Source organism: Cuculus canorus, chromosome Z, assembly GCF_017976375.1.
Source record: "Cuculus canorus isolate bCucCan1 chromosome Z, bCucCan1.pri, whole genome shotgun sequence".
NCBI lineage: Eukaryota > Metazoa > Chordata > Aves > Cuculiformes > Cuculidae > Cuculus > Cuculus canorus.
This window is the reverse complement of record NC_071441.1, coordinates 63748082-63771870: the sequence shown is the minus strand read 5'-3', so window position 1 is coordinate 63771870 and position 23789 is coordinate 63748082. Positions and strand designations below refer to the sequence as shown.

Below are 23789 nucleotides of genomic sequence, written 5' to 3'. Positions count from 1 at the left end.
AGTTTTGTTTAAAAAAAAATAGAATCAAACCCTTAATTGGCATTCCAACGAATGAATAACATCCAATATGAGCAACGGTGTCCTCCTTCCTCCATACAATGCCCGTGGAGCACAGCCTTCTCCAGTGAAAGGCACAGTCTCCCCTTCAGCCTCTATTCCCATTTCATGCCACAGCTGTTCTCTGAAGAAGCTTTGTTTCTCCTGCTTACTACAGTGTCTCCAGCACAAAGGGCACCCTGAATATGCAGTAAGTCTAAAGATACCTTTCCAACTGCCATGTACTCACAGCAGTTTAGAGTGAAACTTACAATTTAAATTAAAGGGCAAGAAAGGAATGAAAAATAAATACCTTATTGGCATGCTGAAAGCGAACTGGTATCTGCACCCGAGTATAAATAGTGTCACGGGATGTGAACAAATATTTCACAAAGAATAATCAAGATACAAGTTTAAAACAGTCTTCCTGAACAAAAATTGTTCAATTACACCATCTGCTTATTTAAGAGTGCTGAGATTTTCTGCCCTAACACAAAACAGAAAGTAGAAAAAAAGGGTGAAACATCATAATGCATTACCACATATCCTTCACGATTTCTGTAGTGCTGAACGCAGAATCACAGAATAATTTGGGTTGGAAGGGACCTCAAAACCCGTGCAGTTTCAACGACCTTGCCATGGGCAGGGACATGTCCCACTAGACCAGGCTGCCCAAGGCCCCATCCGACCTGGCCTGGAACACCTCCAGGGCTGAAGCAGTCACCACTGCCCTGGGCAGCCTGTGCCAGTGCCTCACCACTCTCATCAGGAAGAATGTCTTCCTAATGTCTAGTCTAAATCCTCCCCCTTCCCATTTAAAGCAATTTTCCCTTGTCTTATCGCCACATGCCCCTGTGAAAAGTCCCTCCCCAGCTTTCCCGTAGCTCCCTGCAGGTACTGGAAGGTCACTATAAAGTCTCTCTAGAGCCTTCTCTTCTCCAGGCTGAACAACTCTAACTCTCTCAGCCTGTCCTCATAGCAGAGGTCCTTCAGCCCTCTGATCATCTCCGTGGCCTCCTCTGGACCCTTTCCAACAGTTCCATACCCTTACATTGGAGATTTCAGAACTGGACACAGGACTACAGGTGAGGTCTCACCAGAGGGGAGAATCACCTCTCTCCTGCTGGCAACGATTCATTTGATGCAGCCCAGGATATGGTTGTACTTCTGGGCTGCGAGCGCATGTTGCCGGCTCATGTCGAACTTCTCATCAACCAACAGCCATATGCTCCCGGTACTCCCAAGTACAGGTTCAGAGCATGAGCTGTTCAACTATATTTACTGCACTTCTACTACAACTTCAGAATGCAAGAATTAAGAAAAGAATTGTTGTGAAAAACATGCTGGGTGGTTTGCATCTGTACAGGGAACAAATAAGAAGAAGTCACTATCATGTGTGTAGAGCAATATAAACAGACAGCAGGCAGATGAAGAGTAGGATGAAACAAACTGAAGAGTGTTGCAAAGTGTCTGATTAAAATACTTGTTTATCACGTTTTGCTTATTTTGCTGTTTCTGGAGGGAGAGAAAGGGACTGTCATTTATGTTTCTTCAGTTGTTCTAAGGAAATCTCTGCAAAATGAGTTACTGCAGAGGAAGCAGTGTAAAACGAGACAAATCTAAGAATAAGACTACAGCCATTCATGACTTTTGTGGGCATTAACTGCAATTCCAGAAATGATAGTGAAAGCAGACAATGAAAAAGGGAAGAAGAAAAGGAAGACGCATGCAATACTTTTGGGTTTTTTATTGCCTCAGTCTTTAATAAAACTGATGGACCTTGGGCTGTTAGGTTCACTGAGTTTCAGGAACCTAAGTGCAGCAACAGAAACTTTCCATTTGTTAGCACTGAAATTGTAAGGGACTTAGTGTATCAGCTGAATGTTCCTAAGTCCATGGGGCCTGACTTGACTCCCTCTAGGGTACAGCAGAACACTTCTCAATCACCTGTCAAAGGCCTTGGGAGTCTGGGGAAGCTCCAGCTGACTGGAAGCTACTCAATGTTATTCTACTTTGCAAGAAGGTTTTAAGGGAAGACCCAAGAAACTACAGATCTAGTAGCCTAACCTCAGTTCCTGGAAAAATTATGGAGAAGATTATACTGCATGCTATTCAAATACATTTAAAGAATAATAAGGTAATCAAGCACAGTGAACACAGGTTCATAAAGGAAAAGTCCTCTTCAACTAATTTAATACCCTTCCAGGATAAGGACACCTGCCCAGTGTACAAAGGGAAAGTGGTGGATTTCGATTTTCCAGATTTTAGTAAGGTTTTTGATGCTCTATCCTTCTATCATTGTATCCTTCTGGACAAGTTGTCCTGCTGTGGGATAAGCAGGTATACACTGGGTATGGGGTAAAGAACTGGGTTAAAAGGCAGAACTCAAAGGGTTGTAGTGAATGGGGCTACACCCGTATGGCGATCCACCACCTTGAGTGCTGTGTGCAGTTCTGGGCCTTACAACTTACAAAAAATCTTAGGGTACTTGAATGCATTCAGAGGAGGGCAACAAAGCTGATGGAAGGGCTGGAAGGCATAGCCTATGAGGGGAGGCTAAGGACTATCAGTTTGTCTAGTTTGGAGAAAAGCAGGCAGAGGGATGATCTCATAGCTCTCTACAGATTCCTGAGAAGGGGAAATGGAGAGGGAAGTGCTGATGGCTTCTCCCTGGGATTCAGTGACATGATGCGTGGGAATGGTTTGAAGCTGTGCCACGGCAGGTTTACACTGGATGTTAGGAAGTGTTTCTTTACCAGGAGGATGGTCAAACACCGGAACAGGCTTCCTAAAGAGGTGGTCGATGCTGCAGGTCTGTCAGTGTTTAAAAGGTACTTGGACACTGCCCTTAATAACATGCCTTAACTTCTGGTCAGCCCTGAAAGGGTCAGGCAATTGGACCACACTATCATTGTTGTTCCCTTCCAAATGTAATTATTCTGTTGTGTTCTATCCTAACTTCAGGAGATGGTCTACTTGGGCATGGTATTTTAAGCACATAAATTCTGAATTCCCTCTCTTAATAGTTCCCAACTTATTTAGTTGTATAATTTCTACTCACTTGCTTTACTTTCAATTCCAGGATCACTGTCATATGTGAAATAACTAGACATCTATTGCATGGCTTGGGTGATGTGACACTGTTATCATGTGGTATCATACTCAACGTGAATACAAGGGGAAAAATATGAGACATAGCTAAATTAAAAGAATAAACAAGGAAATGAGTATTAAAAGGTAGCAGCAGACAATAGAATCACCAGGTTGGAAAAGTCCTCTTGGATCATTGAGGAATCCAACTATTCCTACATGCCACTAAACCATGTCCCTGAGCACCTTGTCTACCGATCTTTTAAATCCCTCCAGGGATGGGGACTCCACCACCTCCCTGGGCAGCCTGTTCCAGCGCCCGATGACCCTGTGAAAATTCTTTTTCTGATATCTAGTCTGAACCTCCCCTGGTGCAACTTGAGGCCATTCCCCCTTGTCCTGTCCCCTGTCACTTTGGAGAAGAGGCCAGCTCTCTTCTCTCCTTTCAGGTAGTCATAGAGAGCAATAAGGTGTCCCCTCAGCAATAAGGTCTCTCCTCTTCTCAAGGCTAAACAACCCCAGTTCCCTCAGCTGCTCCTCGTAAGACTTGTTCTCCAGCCCCTTCCCCAGCTTTGTTCCTCTTCTCTGAACACGCTCCAGAGCCTCAACATCTTTGTAGCGAGGGGCCCAGAACTGAGCACAGTATTGAAGGTGTGGTCTCACCAGTGCTGAGTACAGGGGCAGAATCACCTCCCTGAACCTGCTCGCCATGCCATTTCTGACAGAAGCCGAGATGCCATTGGCCTTCCTGGCCACCTGGGCACACTCTGGACCATGTCCTTCTCCTCCAGGCAGCTTTCTAGCCACTCTTCCCCTAGTCTGTAGCACTGCATAGGGTTGTTGTGCCCCAAGTGCAGGACCTGGCTTTTGGCCTTATTAAACTTCATGCCACTGGTCTCAGCCCATTGGTCCAGCCTGTTCAGATTCCTTTGCAGAGCCTCCCTATCCTCCAGCAGATCAACCCAACTGGGAAGATACCACAACTAGGAAGCAAAAAAGCAAGGAATACCAGCACATCTTAATTATAGTGCAATAAAGCAAAATATATTCTTGGACTTTTGAGGGTAAACACACAAATCAGTTAATAGTTGCCCTTTCTTTACCCAGGTTTACTTATATCCACGCAGCATAGAAGGCTGGCAAAATCCATACTCCCTGCCACCAGGATAATGCTTCTGCCCTGAATAAGATAATTCCTGAGCTGATTCAGGGACATGAGCAAACATTCTAGGGTGGATAAGCTCCTCTTACACTGCAGCGGCAGAAGCTGTAACACTCACGCTCCTCAGAGCAGCCTGTGAAGAAGGTCTTGGAGGTGCTGCTTGATGAGAAGCTTGACTTGAACCAGCAATGTGCAGGTGAGAAAGCCAACTGTATCCTGGGCTGCATCAAAAGAATTACTCCCCTTCTGCTCTGCTCTCATGAGACCCCAACTGGAGTATTGTGTTCAGCATAACAATACTGGAGTACTGTGGAATTCTCAACATAAGGATATAGAACTGTTGGAATCGGTCCGGAGGACAGCTATGAAAATGATCTGAGGGCTTAAGCACCTCTGCTATGAGAACAGGCTGAGAGAGTTAGGGTTGTGCAGCCTGGAGAAGACAAGGCTCTGGGGAGACCTTATAGGAACATTCCAGTACCTACAGGGGTCTTCAAGAAAGCTGGGGAGGGGTTTTTTCCAAGGTATGTGGTAACAGAACGAGGGGGAATGGCTTTAAATTAGAAAGGGAAAGATTTAGATTAGACATTAGGAAGAAATTCTTCCCAATGAGGGTGGTGAGGCACTGGCACTGTTTGCCCAGGGAAATTGTGAATGCCCCATTCCTGAAAGTGTTTAAGGCCAGGCTGGACAGGGGTTTGAGCAGCCTGGTCTGGTGGGAGATGTCCCTGGCCATGGCAGGGGGTTTTAAAGTCCCTTCCAGCCTAAACCATTCTATGATTCTATACTGAAGGCAAGCAGCGTCATTTAGAGCAGCTGAGTGTGTGCACTCACTCCACCACCACTAAGAGCTATAAACCAACAATGTTCAGTTGACTCGCATCCTAAGAACAAAGGACTGAAGCTCTTCATTGCTGCTGCACTGCCTGCAAAGGGCTGCAATGCTTTAGCAAAATTCTCCTTCACAGCACTTGGCCTCTGTAAGGCAGGAAAAAATGTAACACTTGCTTTTAAGCTGCAGAACTGTACAGCAGCATCCAGTTCAGCATGGAAAGGAAAAATACTTTTCTTTTAACAGTGAACAAAACAATTTAAAGAACAATTAGTGGATAACTAATCTCGAAAATGTTGAGTTCCCCTTCATATATGAGTAAGATGATTCAGTAGACAAGCTTAGCAAATATTTTATATCACATTCATTGTCTGAAAAGCAGCAGAGTGAGATGATCTATTCAGTGTTCCCACCCTACTCTGCATTGGTGTGGCCTCACCTCTACTACTGTGTGCAGTTTTGGGCACCGTAGTATAAAAAGGATCAAAAGCTACTGAAGAGTGGCTGAAGTCACTTGGTCTCTTCCACCTGGAGAACAGGAGTCAGAGGGGGTACCTCATAGCAGTTTATTGCTTCCTTACAAGGGAAGGAGGAGGAGCAGTCACCGATCTCTTCTCAGTGGTGGCTAATGACAACCTGAGTGAATGGCAGGAAGATGGGCTGGGGAGGGTTAGGCTGGATACTAGGAGAAGGTGCCTCAGTCAGAGGACGGCACTGGAACAGGCTCCCTGGGGAGGAAATCATGGTGCCAAGCTTGACAATATTCAAGAAGCATTTGGACAATGCCCTCAGACACACGGGGTTATTGCTGGTGTTGTCTTATCCAGGGACAGCAGTTGGACTCAGCAATCTTTGTGGGTCTCTTCCAACTCAGGTCATTCTGTGATTCTGTCTTTTTCATGTCCAGTTTCCTGGTGTATGCAAGTTGTTTCCTCAGATTTACATATAGCAGGTTAGCAACAGATTATAGAACTAATAAATTATTTGCCTAACTGGATAAAAAACAAAAACATATTTATTTGCTATAGGAACGTGTCCTGTTTTGTGATTTTACAAGAAAGAAACACACTACAGACAGCATTTTAACAATACAGCATGTAAACAATGATCAAAATGAAAAGCAGAGTCATTAACATCTGAGAAGTCACCATCCCCTTCCAAAAAATAAAGAAACTGAGAAAGTTGTGAACTCAGTTCCAGAGACATGAATCACAACATGCATTTAACCATGTATAGTAACAACTTCTACAGAGAGGAAAACATCATAGATACAGCAAAATAAGGTCACATCTTATAAAGAATGAGATCACTACCTTTTTATGAAGTGCATGGAATTCACTGTATCTCTTCTCCACAAAATGTTTCCTTCCATTCATTAGCACCTCTATTTTAAAGACCTGAAAATTATAAATAATAAAAAGGAGATTAATGTTACTTGCACAAACATTTCTGTGACATGGCAGTGACTTCATATTTTACCACAGTCATTCCCAGTAGGTGGTCCCAAAAATCTGTGATGACTCACAAGGAACACAAGTACAACAATGATTATCAGGAAGTATAGCTGAATCTTCTGTTAATAAGTTTGTTCAAGAAATATACAAAAACACAAGTTAAGCTTGGATGGTATGCTGTGCATGAAAAATTAAGCAATAAAATATTCCCTTTCAGAAATACTTACTACATTTTGAAGTTGTTACAAAAAAATTTAAAAACAGAGGATGTGAAGAACAAATAAAAAAGGAGAAAATAAATAAAGATTCAGTCTTTTTCTATTTTACAACACACCATATTAACACACTCACACGTGCCCACTAAGAACTGGGTAACAGATACAGTATGCTATGCATACAAAAGGGAAAATAAATGCAAACAGTATATCATAGGTTAATTTCTTCCTAACTTACAAATTCATCAGCAGTCTCAATTGAGCTTGTGCTACCATCTACACCCTGGGAAATCGAAAAACCCAACATGGCAAATGCTTGTTTTCTTTGTATGATACATGTGACAGCTTTTGTTGCTGCCTCTGGAAGGTTAAAAGGCCAGGAGAAGAAGCTCTCTGGATCCACTAATTAGTAGTCACTAACATGACATTTTCTTGATTCTCAGGTCACCATGTCAGTTCTGAGGGCAAGTGATGAGAAATATTTTGAAGTACTCAGGAAAACATGGTCTATTAAATAAAGACAAGATCAGCAAAAAAGCAATAGAGAAAAGGTGCTTGGTCTATCTAGTTCTTTGTTTTCTGTTTTGCTCAGAAAATGCTGGAAATCATTATCTCCAGGACAGTGAGAGGTGATGTTCAGGACAGATGATTACATCAAGACCCAAGACCTAGGCCAAATAAAAAGTTCTTTGAAATAAATTTCTAAAGACTGTTTATGTCTGAATGCAGAAAAAAAAGGGAATTCTGTCACAACATGCCCAGATAGCACCGATCAGAGCAAACACACAGAAACCTGCTGGATAAACAATTCCTGTTGTCCACTAGAACTGCCTTTCAAACAGGTCAAAATGCTATAGTTTTCACCGGCTAACCAAACCACATTAGAAATGGACAGCATTTTATTTAATCTTGAGGGAAATGCATCTACCTTTGTTTGAATGCAGCATGGACGGGACTGCAGTCACTTCACACCAATGTTTACACCACCAAAATTAGTTCAGATCATTGTAATCCATCAAAATAACTTGCATTACATTCTACCTCTCTGAAAAGAACTAGTTCTGTGTCCTAATCACCACAAGCAGATGACCTTATTTGGGTGCATTGATTCCACCCCCAATCTATTTAGATAACAGTTATTGGCTCTTAAACAATTTTCCTCTGCACGTGAAAACCTCCAAAGCACCCTTAGGAATACGTTGTAAGTTCAGAGTTGTAAAGAGAATCACATCCAAAGAAAAATCTTCATAGGCTTTTTTCTTCAGTTGAGACAACATCCTAATTACATGAGAGGAAAACATTACTTACAACTTATATTCTACACACCGTATGAAAGAAACAGTTTTGCTCTGGATTGCACAGGAAAGTCACTGTATTGAAGAAGTTTCAAGGATAACTTGGTGAGAAGCATGGATTACAGAATACGAACCTAGTTATGTCAGAAGTGTCCACGAGTCACTAGTTAAGGTGTAGCAAAGGTTTTGAATTAACTTGATATTAAATCTCCTGTGATTACAGGCCACTCATAATACCCACCTACACCTCAATTATCTAAAAGCCACCACACCACCATTACTTTAGCACTTCTGTTGGCTACAGGGTTTGCCAAGCAATTTGTAGAAGTCTAAAGGGCTCCTGCCTCAGCTATAAGCACTCCTTTGATAGGTAACTTTCTTGAGAATCGTAGCTTGGCTCATGCAGTCCCATTTTGGTTTTAGACATATATGTGTGACTTCAGAGAAATGTCTTTCCCTTTAAAGCCTATAAACGTGTCATTTTATAAAGGAGAATACTTGGAATACAGGGAAGAAAAGAAATATAAATCCCTCTGTGGACCTTCTATCAAAGCATGTATCTATTTTGTTCTGTGTTTCACCACTGGTGAAGGAATTGCAGAAATGGCTTCAGAACACCAAAAAATATGCAGCATTTATCCAGCCTCCTTTTTAATCTTAGCTAAGTTTTAATTACTGTTTGCACAATTTTGGTAACAAGATGACACTGAAGAATATATTTGTCCACCACTTCTGCAGAAAATGTGAGACAAGAGAACCACAGCTTCCCATGAACAGTGATACCACTTCCAAACCCACAAATCCGCTACCTTTACACCCTCAACTGGTTGTATTATTATGGTGGCTTTAACTTTACCTTCTACTCCTACTGTCCAGAGCCCCTGGACCCAGCTTTGGGAGCCATCTAATATTACAAAGCTGGACAAGAGATCTGATATACACAAGGCTGAAAATTACAGTTTGACAACAAAACCCTGCAAAAGGTAGTTGTTCCCAATCTACACACTGTGGCACGTGTATTTCAGAAATATAAAGCAATCTGTGATAAATAAGTGGATGAACTGTAAATGTTTTCATTTAATGCAAATCTAATATTAAATTGATTACAAATTAACTTGTAAAGCAGACATGCAAGTAAGTAAAATTACACATAGTGTGCTTATGAACTTCATATTATTAAGTGGCTTTATTCAGACAGCATAAATTCCAGGTTTGTCTCCTCACTGCTAACCAGATCACAATCCACAAGAGCAAACTACAAGTGCAGAAACGAGTTTCTGTGCCATCATTTCATATAACAACACAGCTTTGTGTGAAAGACAGAAAGATACACTAGCTCATGAGAGAGACAGGATCTCTTCATGGATTCAAAATAGCTGTAGACAAACCTTGCACAAATTTAATTGAGCAACTGCAGGCCCTGACAGAAAAACAATGTAAGGAAACTGGTGAACACAGATGAAAGTGCCAAAATAAAGACGGAAGAACTATGGGAGAAAATATGCAACACTGCAAGGAAATTACTTTTCTTGTAAAAATGTTCATGTTCTACGAACAGATAACTCTGAAAAGACTTTACTTTTTATAAGTGACAGTTAGTTAAATGAAAAATGCAACAATTAATCACTGACTAAGACAAGCAAAATAGCCATTGAAATACCAGAAATTATACTGTAGTGAAATTATATCTGCAGTTCATCCTGACTAGGACACAAGGGACCATAGATACCAAGACACTAATTAGAAAAGAGTAAAGAGTACTTGTAAACCATAATCTGAAACTAGAAATCACTCACCTTTCTTGCTTACTACCACAACAGTTCTCAACGGTGCTTGCGCCAAGCCAGAGGACCAGTATTCATTAAAAGCATTCTTCCAAGAGAATTTAACCCACATAAATGATGTATGGGGCAAATAGCTTTCGAATGGATATCAGTATGAATAAAGGTGATCTTTTGCCTAACAGAATTGCAGATATACCACTGCAATTCATAACCATCAAACCTGTGAAGGAAAATCTTTATGAATTCCTATGGTTTTTGTTAATACAATAATAAAAACTTCCATTTCCAATTACAAAACATATAATTAAAAAAAAAATAAACACAACAATTTTTTTTGCCCCTACTTTGTTACAATGACGTGGATTATAGTCAGACCTTAGAAACCATTTTCTTCATTTCTTATTACTAGCAAGCATGTCTCTGTTTGCCATTTTCCTGAATTTATCAATTTCTGATCATTAGCAAATCTCTAATTGAATGATCCCTTTTCAGAACTTTCATGAACACTGACATTTCTCTTCTTGTTACAGAAACTGGACCATAATACATAATAACTAAATTCAGTTATACACTGGCAAACAACCGCTACTGTATCACTGTGCATTTCTAAGACAGAAAACACAGATGGAAGAAACCAGGAACTAATAAGACATACAAGAACCACTTTCTCTTCCTGTAAGCTCACTGTTTTGTAAGTGCACATCAAGAACTGTGTGGTAAAAAACACTGATACTTTCCTCTTTCAGTTCTTACCTATGTCAAACGTTTACACTAGATTTAAAAGTACATATTTTTTTCTGATAATTTGACACCAAAACAGGTAGCTCCAGTACCTTTGTCTCAAAAAAACCCAGAATGATTAATTTAATAAAGACACACAGGCAAGAAGGGCAACCTGACTGGGAGTAGGAAGGAAAACTAACAAGAATATTTCTCAGCTTGGTTTTCTATTACATAAGAACTACAAAGACGGCACTTTTATATTTGCTTATGGAAATTATATTAACTAAACAGTTTACGGTAAATTAATACTAACACATTGTGTATAAATATAGACGGAAAAATTAATTGCAAAGTACATAGACTTCTGAAACATTACAGTTGAGAAAGAGATTTGGGGCAGCCTTGTTTAGAACGAGGAGGTACAAAAACCAGAAGCAGAAAAAGAGAAGTGTACAAAACCCAGATACATTTGTCTAACATTCATCAGGAAAGAAAATCCCACAAAATTCTAGTACTGTGCTTTGTCTCCCTCAAGACCAAGCTCACCAATACTAGTTCTATTTAATATACTACTTACAGAAATAAATATATCCCTTTAGTCTGCTTGACAGACTTCTGTCTGAGGAACAGTTAACGCATTCAAAGTGTCAAGAAACTCAACCTTAACCTTTGTCATGGCCATATGGAAGGAATTCCAGAGCAAATGAAATGACAGCTATGGTCCATGAAACACTAATAGGATTTCCACGTGTTTAGTGTTTCATTATTGTTCAGACAACGGCACATTTTCTGTCTCAGTTGTGCTATGACTAGAACAAGACCACGGCATACAGCAGAGATCAAAAAAATGACTTTAAAACCATTCCTATCCAACTGATCCAAGGGAAAATGATAGTCCACCAAATCAGTGGTAAGAGCATGTAGGTGGTGGTGGTGGTAACCAGAGCTGCACACAGCTGCACCAGCAGTTCAGTATCTCAGGGGTGTAAGGGCCTCATGGCAATGCTCCACACTTCTGAATGCCCTCTAGAGCAGAGGTGGAGACAGGGACAGCATTCAGAGCCAACTCAAACTTCATCTCAGCCTTGATAAAACTGAATCTTGCTATCCTCCGAATGAAAACAAATTAATGTATTCTAACTTCATCCCTTGGAAGAGGGGGGCAGCAAAACTCAGTTCTGCAGTGGGCACAGGGGAGCTCAAGGGCGCAGAGACAGTCTGACATGGGTTACGGAGGCATAAGGCGTGGGAAATCTCCCTTTTTCTCTCTCGGGCAATCACAGTCCTTTCTAGTTCTCCTCTGTTTTGAACCCATTATTTACTTTGGGTTATGCCCACCACATCCATTTGTTGAGACTTAAGACCTTATGTGCTTTAGGTAGGCAGCTTATAGTCACATCTTTGTCTCCTCCCTGTAGCAACTGTTCTCTCCACCCTACATAAGCAGTCCCTACAGAAGCTCCTGCATGGTCTTCCCATAAGACCATAAAAGAAGTAAAAGACAGGTATCAGAAGAGTGTTGGAGGGGAGGATGAACAGGGACAGAGCTGAGAGCCATCCACCCTTCCTAGCAGTAGTACTCACATGTGCTGAACCCTTTTCATGACATCCCTGAAAGCAGGTAGAAAGAAGAAGCTGCAGACGGCAGCTCTGCTAGCACAGATCTTTGGAGCTCTGGTGCTTAAAGATAGGCAATGAGCCCCCAGCTACCTCTGCCTCTCTGCTGACCCAGGCAACTGATTGTTGCATCTGTGCTTCAACCTCCGGAAGTACAGCCCTATTCAAAACAAATGCTTCACTTTTACCGGAGGGCTCGAAAGATATTCAGATCCATTACATTATTCATTACATGATACACTTATCTTACCTAAAGTCAGCCAAAAAACTGGGTTGTACCCATAAGCAGCCCCATAAGCAGCATCATCATGTCTGTTATCTGAAATCAGACTCTTTCACTTAGTCCCAATAACACTCTACAATATTAAGTTACACCACATGAAAAAAGTATATAGTTCTATTAACTATGTAAATAATATATAAATAACATAACTGATATTATGCAGTTATGATGTTGCTTTGTTCAGAGTCTATGACGGAGAAAGACCATGTCAGAGAAGTGACACATTTGCTGCTGGATTTCCAGGTTATTCCCACCAGCTCCAGCCTGTGCATCTCCTGGCCTGAAGAAGCAGCCTTATGTTTTTTTTAACGCAATAAACAGATTTTCTCCTGTGACATAAACCCATTGAGAGGAAAAGTATGTTCTTTCACTGACTCCTTCTGTTAAATCTCACATTACTGCAATCTAACTTGGACTTTCATTACAAAACCAAAAAAATATGTGTACCTAAGAATGACCACAAGTGCAGCTCTAATAAACATGGCTCCTATTTCAAATGTCTCTTTACTAATTTTATGTCAGCCTTATATTTACTGAAAAAGCTGTCTCTTCACTAACACTTACCAGTGCTACTGGTGTTAGTACCTACCCAGACCAGATTACAGTCTCTTCAAGAATCTTTCAGCATACAGCTTGCCTTTCCCACTGATACTTCAGAATAATTACGGATATTCCTTCTCCTACATTATTTTGCAGTACGGGCATCCATCCTCTGCTTCGTAAAATGGCACAGTTCTTGTAGGAATTATGTACAAAAGGTGTGCATAAGACTCATGGGGATTTTCAGAAGATGGTCTTTGAGAAGTGCATCTTGTAGTTCTTAGGGTTTAGACGAAGAGGTAGTAAAACAACATATAGTGCAACCCAGACAGTTTTGTAATTCCTACAACATGGGAAGCTTGAGGGAGGCTTCAACAGATCTGTCACTGTTGAATGAAAGAGCAGCTGACATGTAAGAATAGGGAGTTTTCTGATTTCTTTTTTGAACTCCCTTTAAACCAATCTTTTCCAAACACATGGTTCATAAAACCCCATAGGAACTCCTCTGTCATTTCCTGAAAAATAACTTACTTGGCTTTCCAAACTAAAAAGCCTCTCCCTTGCCAGCAAAGCACTGACTGTGGAAATCTAATTTGTAATCAAACCAAGAAGATACAAGATCTGACTTGCTTTTGATATTTTTCTTTAGTAGTCCTGCAGAGCACAACTGTTACACAGATGATATTCTTTTAAAAGCTCATTGTCACCACAGTCACCTATTTGGCTAACTTCCTCAGAATCAAGCTTAAGGAAAAATGTGTTGATCTTTTACTGAAAAAGGAAAAGTTACTAATACATGCTAATGCCTACAGTTACACAGACAGAAAAAATAGCCTGCTCTATTTGTCCATCTGGATCATCTCAATGTCTCTTATCAGAAGTGTTCTGCTAATAGAACAACCATGAGACTTTTTATGGAAAAGATGAACTTTCCAATAGAAATAGTACATTGGGAAAAAAATACTTGAATACTGCAAAAAAACGCCAAACTGATGGCAAAATTATATTGACATGAAACAGATGAATTCTAAGTTTCATGAACTATAAGGACTCTTCTATTTTGTCACAAAATCCTTTGCTATTTTATCTGCAGAGTCCATAAATAAAGTTCTTCCACTTCTCAAGGCAGGACATGACTTCTAACCACAATGAAAATGCCCCTGTATTGCAGCCAACTAGCTGCAGGAAACTCCTTTTTGCAAGACGCTAGACACAAGTCAAAGTATTTTCTAGAGACTTCAAGTCTGTGTTACTTTGTCTGTACTTGTATTTGCTGTCTGAAAAACACCTGGGCCACCTAAGACCTCCAAAGTACTGCAGTTTTATTTACAAATAGAAATGTCAAATGGTGTCAAAGAACACAATAAAAGAGTATACATATAACAGTGTGATGAGCACTATACTTCAACGAAGCTAGCTTTGTCCTGTCTTATATTTCATGGCATGTCTACCACGGAATGTGAATTTAGCCTTTTCCTCTGCTAGTATGTATGTAAACATACATAAACATCAAATACAACAGCATTTAGTCAAGTTACACTATACACAAGCTATTACAAAATCAGCTCCACTTTCTTCATGGTGAGTAAATACCAGGCAAAAGAAATACTGTATACGCACCTTACGTCATTTCTTATTAAGGTCTTCACAATAATCCATCTGAGAAGTCTCTGCTCCTCTTTATCTGTCAACATGAGTAGTTTATCCGAATTAATTTTTCAAGAGCAGTAGTCAAAGTAGGTTGCTTTTCTGAATGTCTGTGCAGCTTAGTAAAGATCCTTCAAACGTGACATTTAAATATTGAGATTAGCCTGTCTTCAGTCCCAAACTGAAGGATTCAATTGCTTTTCTGTTAATGAAGACGATCAGTCAGGATGCATGCAACATTTTCAGGCACTTCCTTTCAAGGAGTTAGCTCATCTAAACTTTCACTGAATGAGCACTGGCCTGCCTTCCAGAATGGAAACCTAATTACCTGTATTATTGCCTGCCACCTGCATTATTCCTACGTGCAGCTGAGAGCACTACTTCAAACACCAGCACTTGTTTCTAAAAAGAATAGTCATCACATCAATTTATAAAAGAATGCCACCCAGCCCACCAAAGGCTTCTCTTGCCAGGTTAAGCTCTTTCAAATGGTAACTCAAAGTGGGATGAGGGAATAAACTCAAAGCGCTATAAGGCAGTTTCATTCTTACTGGAGTAAAACTGCTGTGACAGACACAAGATCTGAAGCAGATTACCAGGATGTGGTTATCGATACATCCAACTGCTCCTCACATATATGGAAGGTGGAGAGAATGGAAGTGACAAAGTCAGCGCCACAACTGAAGAAAATGCAACAGTGCCCCAAAATAATGAACTATGGTGCTCATATTAAGATTTAAGTTTTTAAGCTTCTGAACAGAGCATTTATGTTGTAGTTGGCCTAGAGGCTGTTGTGAATGCAGATATTTTTGAGCCAGATTTAATCTAGTTCAGGTAATGCTGTCAGAGTTGACAGTAGCAGAAGTGCGGAAAGCAAAAGTTGCAAAGCTTGTGGAAACATCTGGACAAAGCTCAGTGCAAACGGGGCCAGCCTGGCTCTTTCATGGGTACATCTGCAGGAGCTGCAGTCAGCAAGATGCAGGTATCCCACAAAAGTGTGACGTTCAGAGGAATGCAGTGTTCAGATTTGACTTGAACTCCAGGGAAGAACGCAGGGACATGAATAATTTGCTTTCTTTAATTAGAGCTACAGTATAAACCCAAGCAATGAGCTGAACTGAATGAGCTGAATTTGACCCAAACACCCATGTCTAAGAAAAGTGAACATCTAAACTGCTTATGGAGACTACATCCAGTGCAATTATGTCACTATATTGCAGTATACATCTTATATATTAGAAGCAGAAATATATCTTATACAGTAGCAGCACAAAGACTAATACAAACCTATATCCAGAATAATATATATAATTAAAGTATCCTATTAGCAATTCTGTGATAAAAGATTGAACAACCTATCAGAGAGCACTGGTTGTACAATTAAATATTTATCATTTCAAAGACAACAAAAATTGATTCAGTGAGAATCATGCTAATTTGCAACTGGCCTCTCAATCACTTAGAAGATAGTGAGGTAACTATCTAGTAATTACATACTGCACGTGGATTCAGCCAGATAAAGTATTATATTTCCAACACACTTTCAGAGAGATTTTAAATGAGATATAAACTGAGTCTGATATTGGAAACATGGAAATAAAAGTGTGCATACTGCAAATAAAGCAACAGGCCCTGGATGATTGAAAATTGTGCCAAATGTTTAATTGCTGACTGATGCTTGAGCTGAACACAACACACCAATCATTTCAAATGTATCGGAGCAATCACAGTTAAAAAGTATCATTCACAGGTCTAAAAATCTGAGATCACTTCCTCAAAGAAAGCAAAAAGACAGAGCCAAGCATGGACTACTGAAGAACTAACATCGCTTTAACACTTCAGTAATAAAAACAAGTAGATTTCTAAACACAGCACTATGAGGAAACAAAAGCCTAATTTTCAGCTGAAATTTGAGAGTCACACTTCATGTCCTTGTCCTTGGGTATAAAAGAACAAGATTTACTGTACTAGAAAACTCCGGATATTCACCTGCAGACATGAACCAAGCTCCGTATTTGAATATGTAGGGACTCAACTCCTTACAATCAGCTGGACAAATGCAAAACTCCGCTCAAGAAAAAAATGACAGATAACAATGAGAAGCCATTACAGATAGAATGTGATTCTGTCACAGCTATCACTCCTTCCCTCACTCTGAGGCTTCAAATTTTCCTTCTGCCTTATTACAAACTTAATGAAATCTTCACTCTCCTATGCAAACGTCATTGAATTTTCCCAGTTTTCACCTTTTGTACTGAATAGGAAAACTTCTACTATTTGTATTCACACAAACCACTGCAACAAATAACTTCTTCAACTATTTTTTATTACAAAGCATCTATTATTGTGATTCTCCAGTGCCTCACTGCAGAAGGAATGTAAACTTTGCTTAGTTTACTTTAAGTTCTTAGTTGCAGCAAAAGTCCATTCTTCTACACATTTACAGAATGCACCACTTCTCTATTTAGAGGGCAGGGAAAATTCAACTTACTTTGTCGTGTACATTAGATGCCATCTTATCTCCAGCTGCCTCCGCAAGCAACTGTTCATGTTTCCGTACAGTGTCTGTCTCTACTTACATTTTCTTTCACCCACATATGCTTTTCACAGGTAAGAAATCTGAAGGGGGAATGAAGGGACATTCCCTGGCACAAGTTGACTCCTCACCTTCTTGTTTCATGCTGTAGCTCACACATACTACTGCTATTTTTAATTAACATCTCAATAACATTTCAAGAACATCTAAGATAGAGATAATTTAATAAAATATATTAAAGGAGTTAATGGCAGTGCTAGGAGTTATTAAAATAATCTAATATTTTCCATTACGAGTCTGTTCTCAGTTTACTTATAGTATTGCCAACCTTTAATTTTTGGGCTTGGACTTTCCATACCAGGTATGTGATTCAGACAGAAAATATTTTTAGAAAGTTACAGCTGAGACAGTCCAAACACATTCTTAAAGAAAAATATATTTTACTTTACTGACGCCAAAAGCCCCAATCAAAACATCCAAACCCAACCCAAAACAAAATCCAAACCATTTTGCACAAATTCCCCCAAGATGTGGACAAGGAGACTATAAAGACAGCTGGGAGGCAAATTTGGCCAACCCATAAACTTCTGGAGAAAAGTCTGACTCCTAACAAAACTTTGCACAGAGCATGCACGTACTGCATGTTTTCCAATGGCATCAACACTATTGGTACTCTGTTATTTTTACAGTGCTTTCATGCTGACTGGAAGTTTATGGCATCTCCATAAAGTTAGGGGAAATTTCAGGCCCACAAAATAGTTTTCTGCAGTTCAGGAGCTGCTATGATGTTATGGAGCAGAAGAAACACTCTTAAAGCTGTTGTAAGAAAGAGGTGCTGGACAGGAATCTACACTACGGTGCAAACATCACTTGAAAAGGCTGTGCTGCACCACCATTAAAATAAGTAAGCCAAGAAAAAGCAGGAGAAGGAGCTTCTAGTCTGCGGGACTCTAGCTCCTGTAACCCCGAAGGGAACGCATAACTTCATCATAGAATCATAGACTCACAGAATGACTAGGTTGGAAAGGACCTATTGGATCATTGAGTCCAACCATTCCTAACATGTATGAGTCAGAAATGCATGTCACTGTAAGTCACATGGTATCCCTCTTCCCTCCTCATCACTGCTGATGGGGTGGGCTGGGTGATAAAAACTTGGGCACTTCTTAATCTAGAGGTCGACAGTAGGGGCTTGGGAGCTCCATGCCCACCAGTCATCTGTCTGGGACAGTACCTATCCACCGACACATCCTCTTCCCTTCACTCCCAGTCACCTGCCTACGAGTAAAAGTAGAAAAAGGAAAACATTAAGAAACAAGGGTTGTGAATTTAAATATTCAGTATCACTTAAGCTTTTCACACAATTCAACGCAGCATCTCCGCACACATTTACTTGCAACAGTCACTGAAACGCTACTTTTCTCCACTGAATGTTTGTTCAGCAGGTGGGACTTACAATGTTGTGGGAACAAATGAGCAAAGGGATGATGTCCTTAGGGGCACTTTCTGTGTAAGAACTAAAAAACATTCAAAAAGGCAGGAAAACCATATGTGCAGAATGCATGGCCCACAGATTAAGGCAGTCATTTTGGAAACTTCAGATCCAAGTGCTTCTGCAATGCTGAACAACTTATATCACGCTTTTTTCCTAGGAAAACCTACTCAGAGCATCCCACCTGTGCACAATTCAGAGGCCCAAAGTTAAAATCCCAAGTCCTCAGAAGACTCAGCAGATGCACAGCAGAGATAAACAATATGCTTACACCCATTCAGACAGCAAACACATCCTACCTTGGATACTCTTGCACAGATCCTGATTTCAGGACATCAGAAATTAACTCTAGAACTCACGCACTTCTTCCCAACTTTGTCAGCAAGGTTTTTTAATAAGGAATGAATAAAAAATGTGGAGAAAAAGCCCCCAACTCCCCCCAAAAGCTCACCACCAAACCTGGCAAATGCACACACAAGCCCAAATATCTCCTGAAGTCAGCTCCTCCATGCACAGCTGGTGCTGGCATCTAGCTGATTTAACGTGAGAAGCTGTACGGCTGCAGGGATCACTATTGTTCTACACATAGATACAACATTTCTCAAATGCCCCTTCTGGGACATATTAAAGAGGTAGAAGAGGAAACACAAGAGCAATTTCACAAAATGTAGTATTGATTCTTCTACCTGAGGAAACTCTCAGCGAAACATATCTCTTTGCTCCTCCACCTCACGAGCGAAGTCTCAGAAAAGACATTAACCTGCAAAACCATGAACACCTGCAGAATTTTGCTCTAGATGGTGTTTTTGGCATACATAGACACCACGTAACTGAAAAATGCAACTACTAACAAACACTGACCGAAACAAGTGGAGGGTTTTTAAGTAGAACAGACTTCTCTACTTATTCTGAAGACCACAGAAAAAGGAGAAAACCAATTCTTTAAAATGCGTAAGTAAAAAACTGCTAGTGTTAAAAGGGTGACGTTTTCCTATTCCTGTATTACATTCTACCTTTTTAAGATCTTGACTATTAACTGTACATGAAATTGTAACATCCTACTAAAACTGAATGCAACATTTCTGACAGTTAAAGACTAACGGGATTTGTAATGGTCCTAAAGAAGATATGAAATATTAGTATAGATTACAGTGACAAACTTACTAAATATTGATAATTACTTAAATTAATTATTTTGTTATAAAGTAATTTCACAAAAAAACTAAGACTTGAATGATTTTGGACAGTTCTCGCTTTATGTTGGGTTTCAAAATGTCCTTCTCCCAAGATGTACCACCACATCAATCAGCAAGATAAAAAGGTTGTAAAATTCTACCTATCAGAAATAGAAATAAATATTGTGCAATGTAGAAACCTATTTCCAGATCTTTCTCTGCACTGAAAACAACACTCTCTACCAAATCTCCTTCTATATATTATTTTAAAAGAACCAATATAAAACTACTGCATACAAAGCTCACTCAATTTTTTCTAGAAAAATAAGACTAACACCACACCAAGTTGCCTCACAAGGTCCACATTAGACAAACACTGGAGTAGGGGCCTGGAGAGGTAGCAGAGAAAGTCAAAACATCATAGAATGAAATCCTGCGCAATCTATCTCTGTGGGCCCTGCTTTGAATAGAGGTAGCGCTGGGGCATGCTTGTACCTCTGTGGGCCCCTGCAAACCTAAATGACCGTATGATCCTATGAAAGCTCCTTCCCCAGGACGAGGAAGAGTGAAAAGAAAAAAAAAATCCTTCCTTTTCCATGTTTGTTTTTTGTAACACAGATAGAAAAAACAATCACACAGTCACAATGTTTCCTTTGCCACACATTTGTACAGTTTTGTGTTACTGAGAAGCAAAACTCTTTAGCTTTGCAGAGTAACTACTTTGAAAACTTAAATTGATTCTGATTTATCAAATGATATCCCCAACCTGTTGTCTCTGCGAAGACCCTGTTGCAATATTTTGATGAAGGCTGATGGGATGGGAAACAACAGATATTCCCATTAGCTTCACACTACTCCTCTTCCTAAAAGATTTTCATGTTTCCCACTAGGCACCAGTAGGTCCAAAAGTCACTGTTCAAACAGTAATTTATTCACAATTGACAACACACTTCCTAAAGGAGAAATAATGCTAGTTTGCTCAAATGGCAATTCCAAAAGGCAATTCCTCACTTTTCTGGTTTTCTCTATTTCCTCAGCGACTCTGGCAGTGCTTTCTTTTGTATTCACTACTTTGAACCCAAACAAGGATAATACTAGCTTTTAAGGGTTCTACAAACAAAAGTGAAATTTCTCACATTGCCAGTGATCTAATAGTATCCTCTTCATTGTTATCACTGAACAGCATAGCACATTGCCCGAACAAAGGTTCCAAAGCTAACTAGCAACTGGTGTTCTCAGTATGTCATAAAAGTTGCTGGATTAATGAAGAGACTTATCAGATTACCAACATGTATTTATCATGCACTTAATATACACAACACAATTAAAGTTACTATATGTGATCAGGATTCAAGGTGAAGTTTCTAGTAGGAGAAAGTTCTGTGTTCAGAAGCCTTCAAATCGTCAACCTACGTTCAATGAAACATGCTGAAAATTGAAAATTCAGCAGCTATTTAAAGTAAAATACATTTAATATCCAATAAATAAACTGTAGAAATTTACAGAAGCAAAACTCTCTTTTTCTGTGTTTACTGAAACTGGTCCACTATGACATAAAAATCACAGGATCCATGTTCTACTGATGAATACTGACCCAAACCTGACAGAGCCTCAGGCAAGACATGCGCCCCATTCTGTGAATATGTACTAAAAGCAGCAGAAGCATTATGCTGTCCAAGCAAACTATTATTAAGTGTCCAGGTCCCTCTGGATGACATCCCATTCTTCTGGTGTGGCAGCTACAGCACTTAGCTTGGTGTCATCTGCAAACTTGCTGAGGGTGCACTCAATCTCACTGTATATATCATTGTTGAAGATATTAAACAGCACTGGTCCCAGTACGCACCCCTGAGGGACACCACATGTCATGGATCTCCATCTGGACTTCGAGCCATTGACCACTACTCTCTGAATACGACCATCCAACCAGTTTCTTGTCCACTGAACTGTCCACCCATCAAATCCATATCTCTCCAGGAGAGAAGGATGTTGTGGGGGACCATGTGAAAGGTTTTACAGAAGTCCAGGTAGATCACATTTGTTGGTCTTCCCATGTCCCATGTAATAAGAGGCATTTAAAATGTTCAACATATCAGGAATAGCAGTCTGAAAATAGCTTCAGTATTTTTTCCTTTTCTTAAAATGGGAATTCAAATGCTTTACGTCTTTAGCGAAAACTCCCAGGGATGACTCAATGACCCAATACCTTCCCTCTTCTACTTCCTTCATGCAAACTGGCTCACAGTGCTGTCATACCAAACTCAACAAATATTCTTCCACAGGTTATGGTCCAGTCTAAAGTAAGAACTTAAAACATGTTTCCTCTCTCCTCCACCTCCTATTTCAAAGTATTTTAATCAGTGAAAAGTTGTACTTTCTAGACTTTGCAAAGAAAAAAATGTTCTCTGGTTAAAAAAAAACCTCAAGTGACTGGCTTCCAAATCAGATTTGTACTGTCCCCTCTCAAGACACCTATTTACATGAAATCTCTTATAGTTTCTCTGCCTGTATAAAATGCAGATGCCACTGCACATCAGGCCTGTGTTTGCCTCTTTGCACAGACAGTCCAAAACAGTTTTCCTGATCTGTTTCAACTTGAAATGTTGTCAATATATGGATTGTCTTGCTTTCTAATTCAGTGAAAAATCTAGTTTTCCATTAGTCTCTGCCTTTCTAATTTTCGATACAGCTTTACTAAATGTAATTATTAAAGGCAGATTCAAGAAAGCAATTACTGAGCTACTGGTTTGTATCTCTGAAGTCTTAATAAGAAACAAGAAGTTGAAGTGACAGAAACACTGCAAAATCTGTAAATAAAAAAAGGGCTATGTGTTTACTTTAATACATAGAATGCACAGAGAGAAAAAAACAGAATGGTATAGAAAATTGCTATGATCAGTATGTTTGGGATGAACATACAACTTCCTGTTGCCACAGATGAGTTTTCATCTTTATATCACTGCACGGTGTATTTATGATTGCAAGTGTATTTCAGAACTGTTGCAGCAATAGCTGTAGAAAGAACTTTTCAAATATCACATCAAGAGTGGGACTGTGCACAATGGGAAAGGGATATTTTACCCACTTCATTTGGGATTTTCAAAGTATTCTGTAAATTATTCTGGAAAGCACCACAATGCTGCAGAACCCTCTTGTAGTTTCTAGATAATTTCAATAAACATTCTCAAGATATTTGAGTCCAGACACACAAGACTGCAGCTAGAATACTTTCCTTCTGCATGATTTCATTCACCTTACAGGTCAATCACCTCCCTTTCTCCTCCACAAAGAAATGGGTAATAACCTGGCCACAATGAAGTCAGTAACAAAAGTTACAGCTACAATTTGACACCACTCTGGTTTTGTGACCATTATTCTATACACAACAATTATTCCAATCTGCTGAAAAATAATTTTGACTATTTTAGGTATTAGAAAGAGTAACAATGTTTCTTATTTGCAAGGAAACAATACTGGCTCTGAGTGAGTTCATCAGCCAAACTAGAAATCAAATCAAAATAATTTTCTGATTTAAAATAAACTTCAGCGTGCACAGAGGCTTCCAGCAGCCTACCTGTTATCACAACAGTTCATCATATGCAGTAAATTAATTCAAGCAGGCTAGCAGAGTAGCAATTAATGACTTAGCATCACTGACTTTACTTTCTATTGTACTCATTACAAATGTGTAACGGCAGATGAGCACCTAGGCATTCCTGGTACACAACTCAAAGGTGAGGTGCACCAAATAATTAACAAAAGGAAAGGCAGAGACATGACCTGATGTCTGAGAAAAAAGAGAACACAATTATTTTAGAACGCTTTTGCTTGCTATTCTTAACCAAGATTTATTCCCCTCTCAGAAAACCCGGTCAAAGTTTTCCAGCTGAGGACAGCTATTGTTTGAG

General features: G+C 39.7%; 1 protein-coding gene across 3 annotated transcripts in view; it reads right to left on the bottom strand.

Moving 5' to 3' along the window:
- SNX24 (sorting nexin 24) overlaps positions 1–23789 on the bottom strand; it is a 93580-nt gene that overhangs the window by 39313 nt on the left and 30478 nt on the right. For 2 of the 3 annotated variants that reach the window (XM_054054236.1, XM_054054237.1), the window contains exon 2: positions 6434–6517. In XM_054054236.1, coding sequence (XP_053910211.1) covers positions 6434–6517 — 84 coding nt within the window. Of the gene's footprint in view, positions 1–6433; positions 6518–14651; positions 14685–23789 lie in introns of those variants that run through there. The other variant, XM_054054238.1, reaches the window with a different exon arrangement.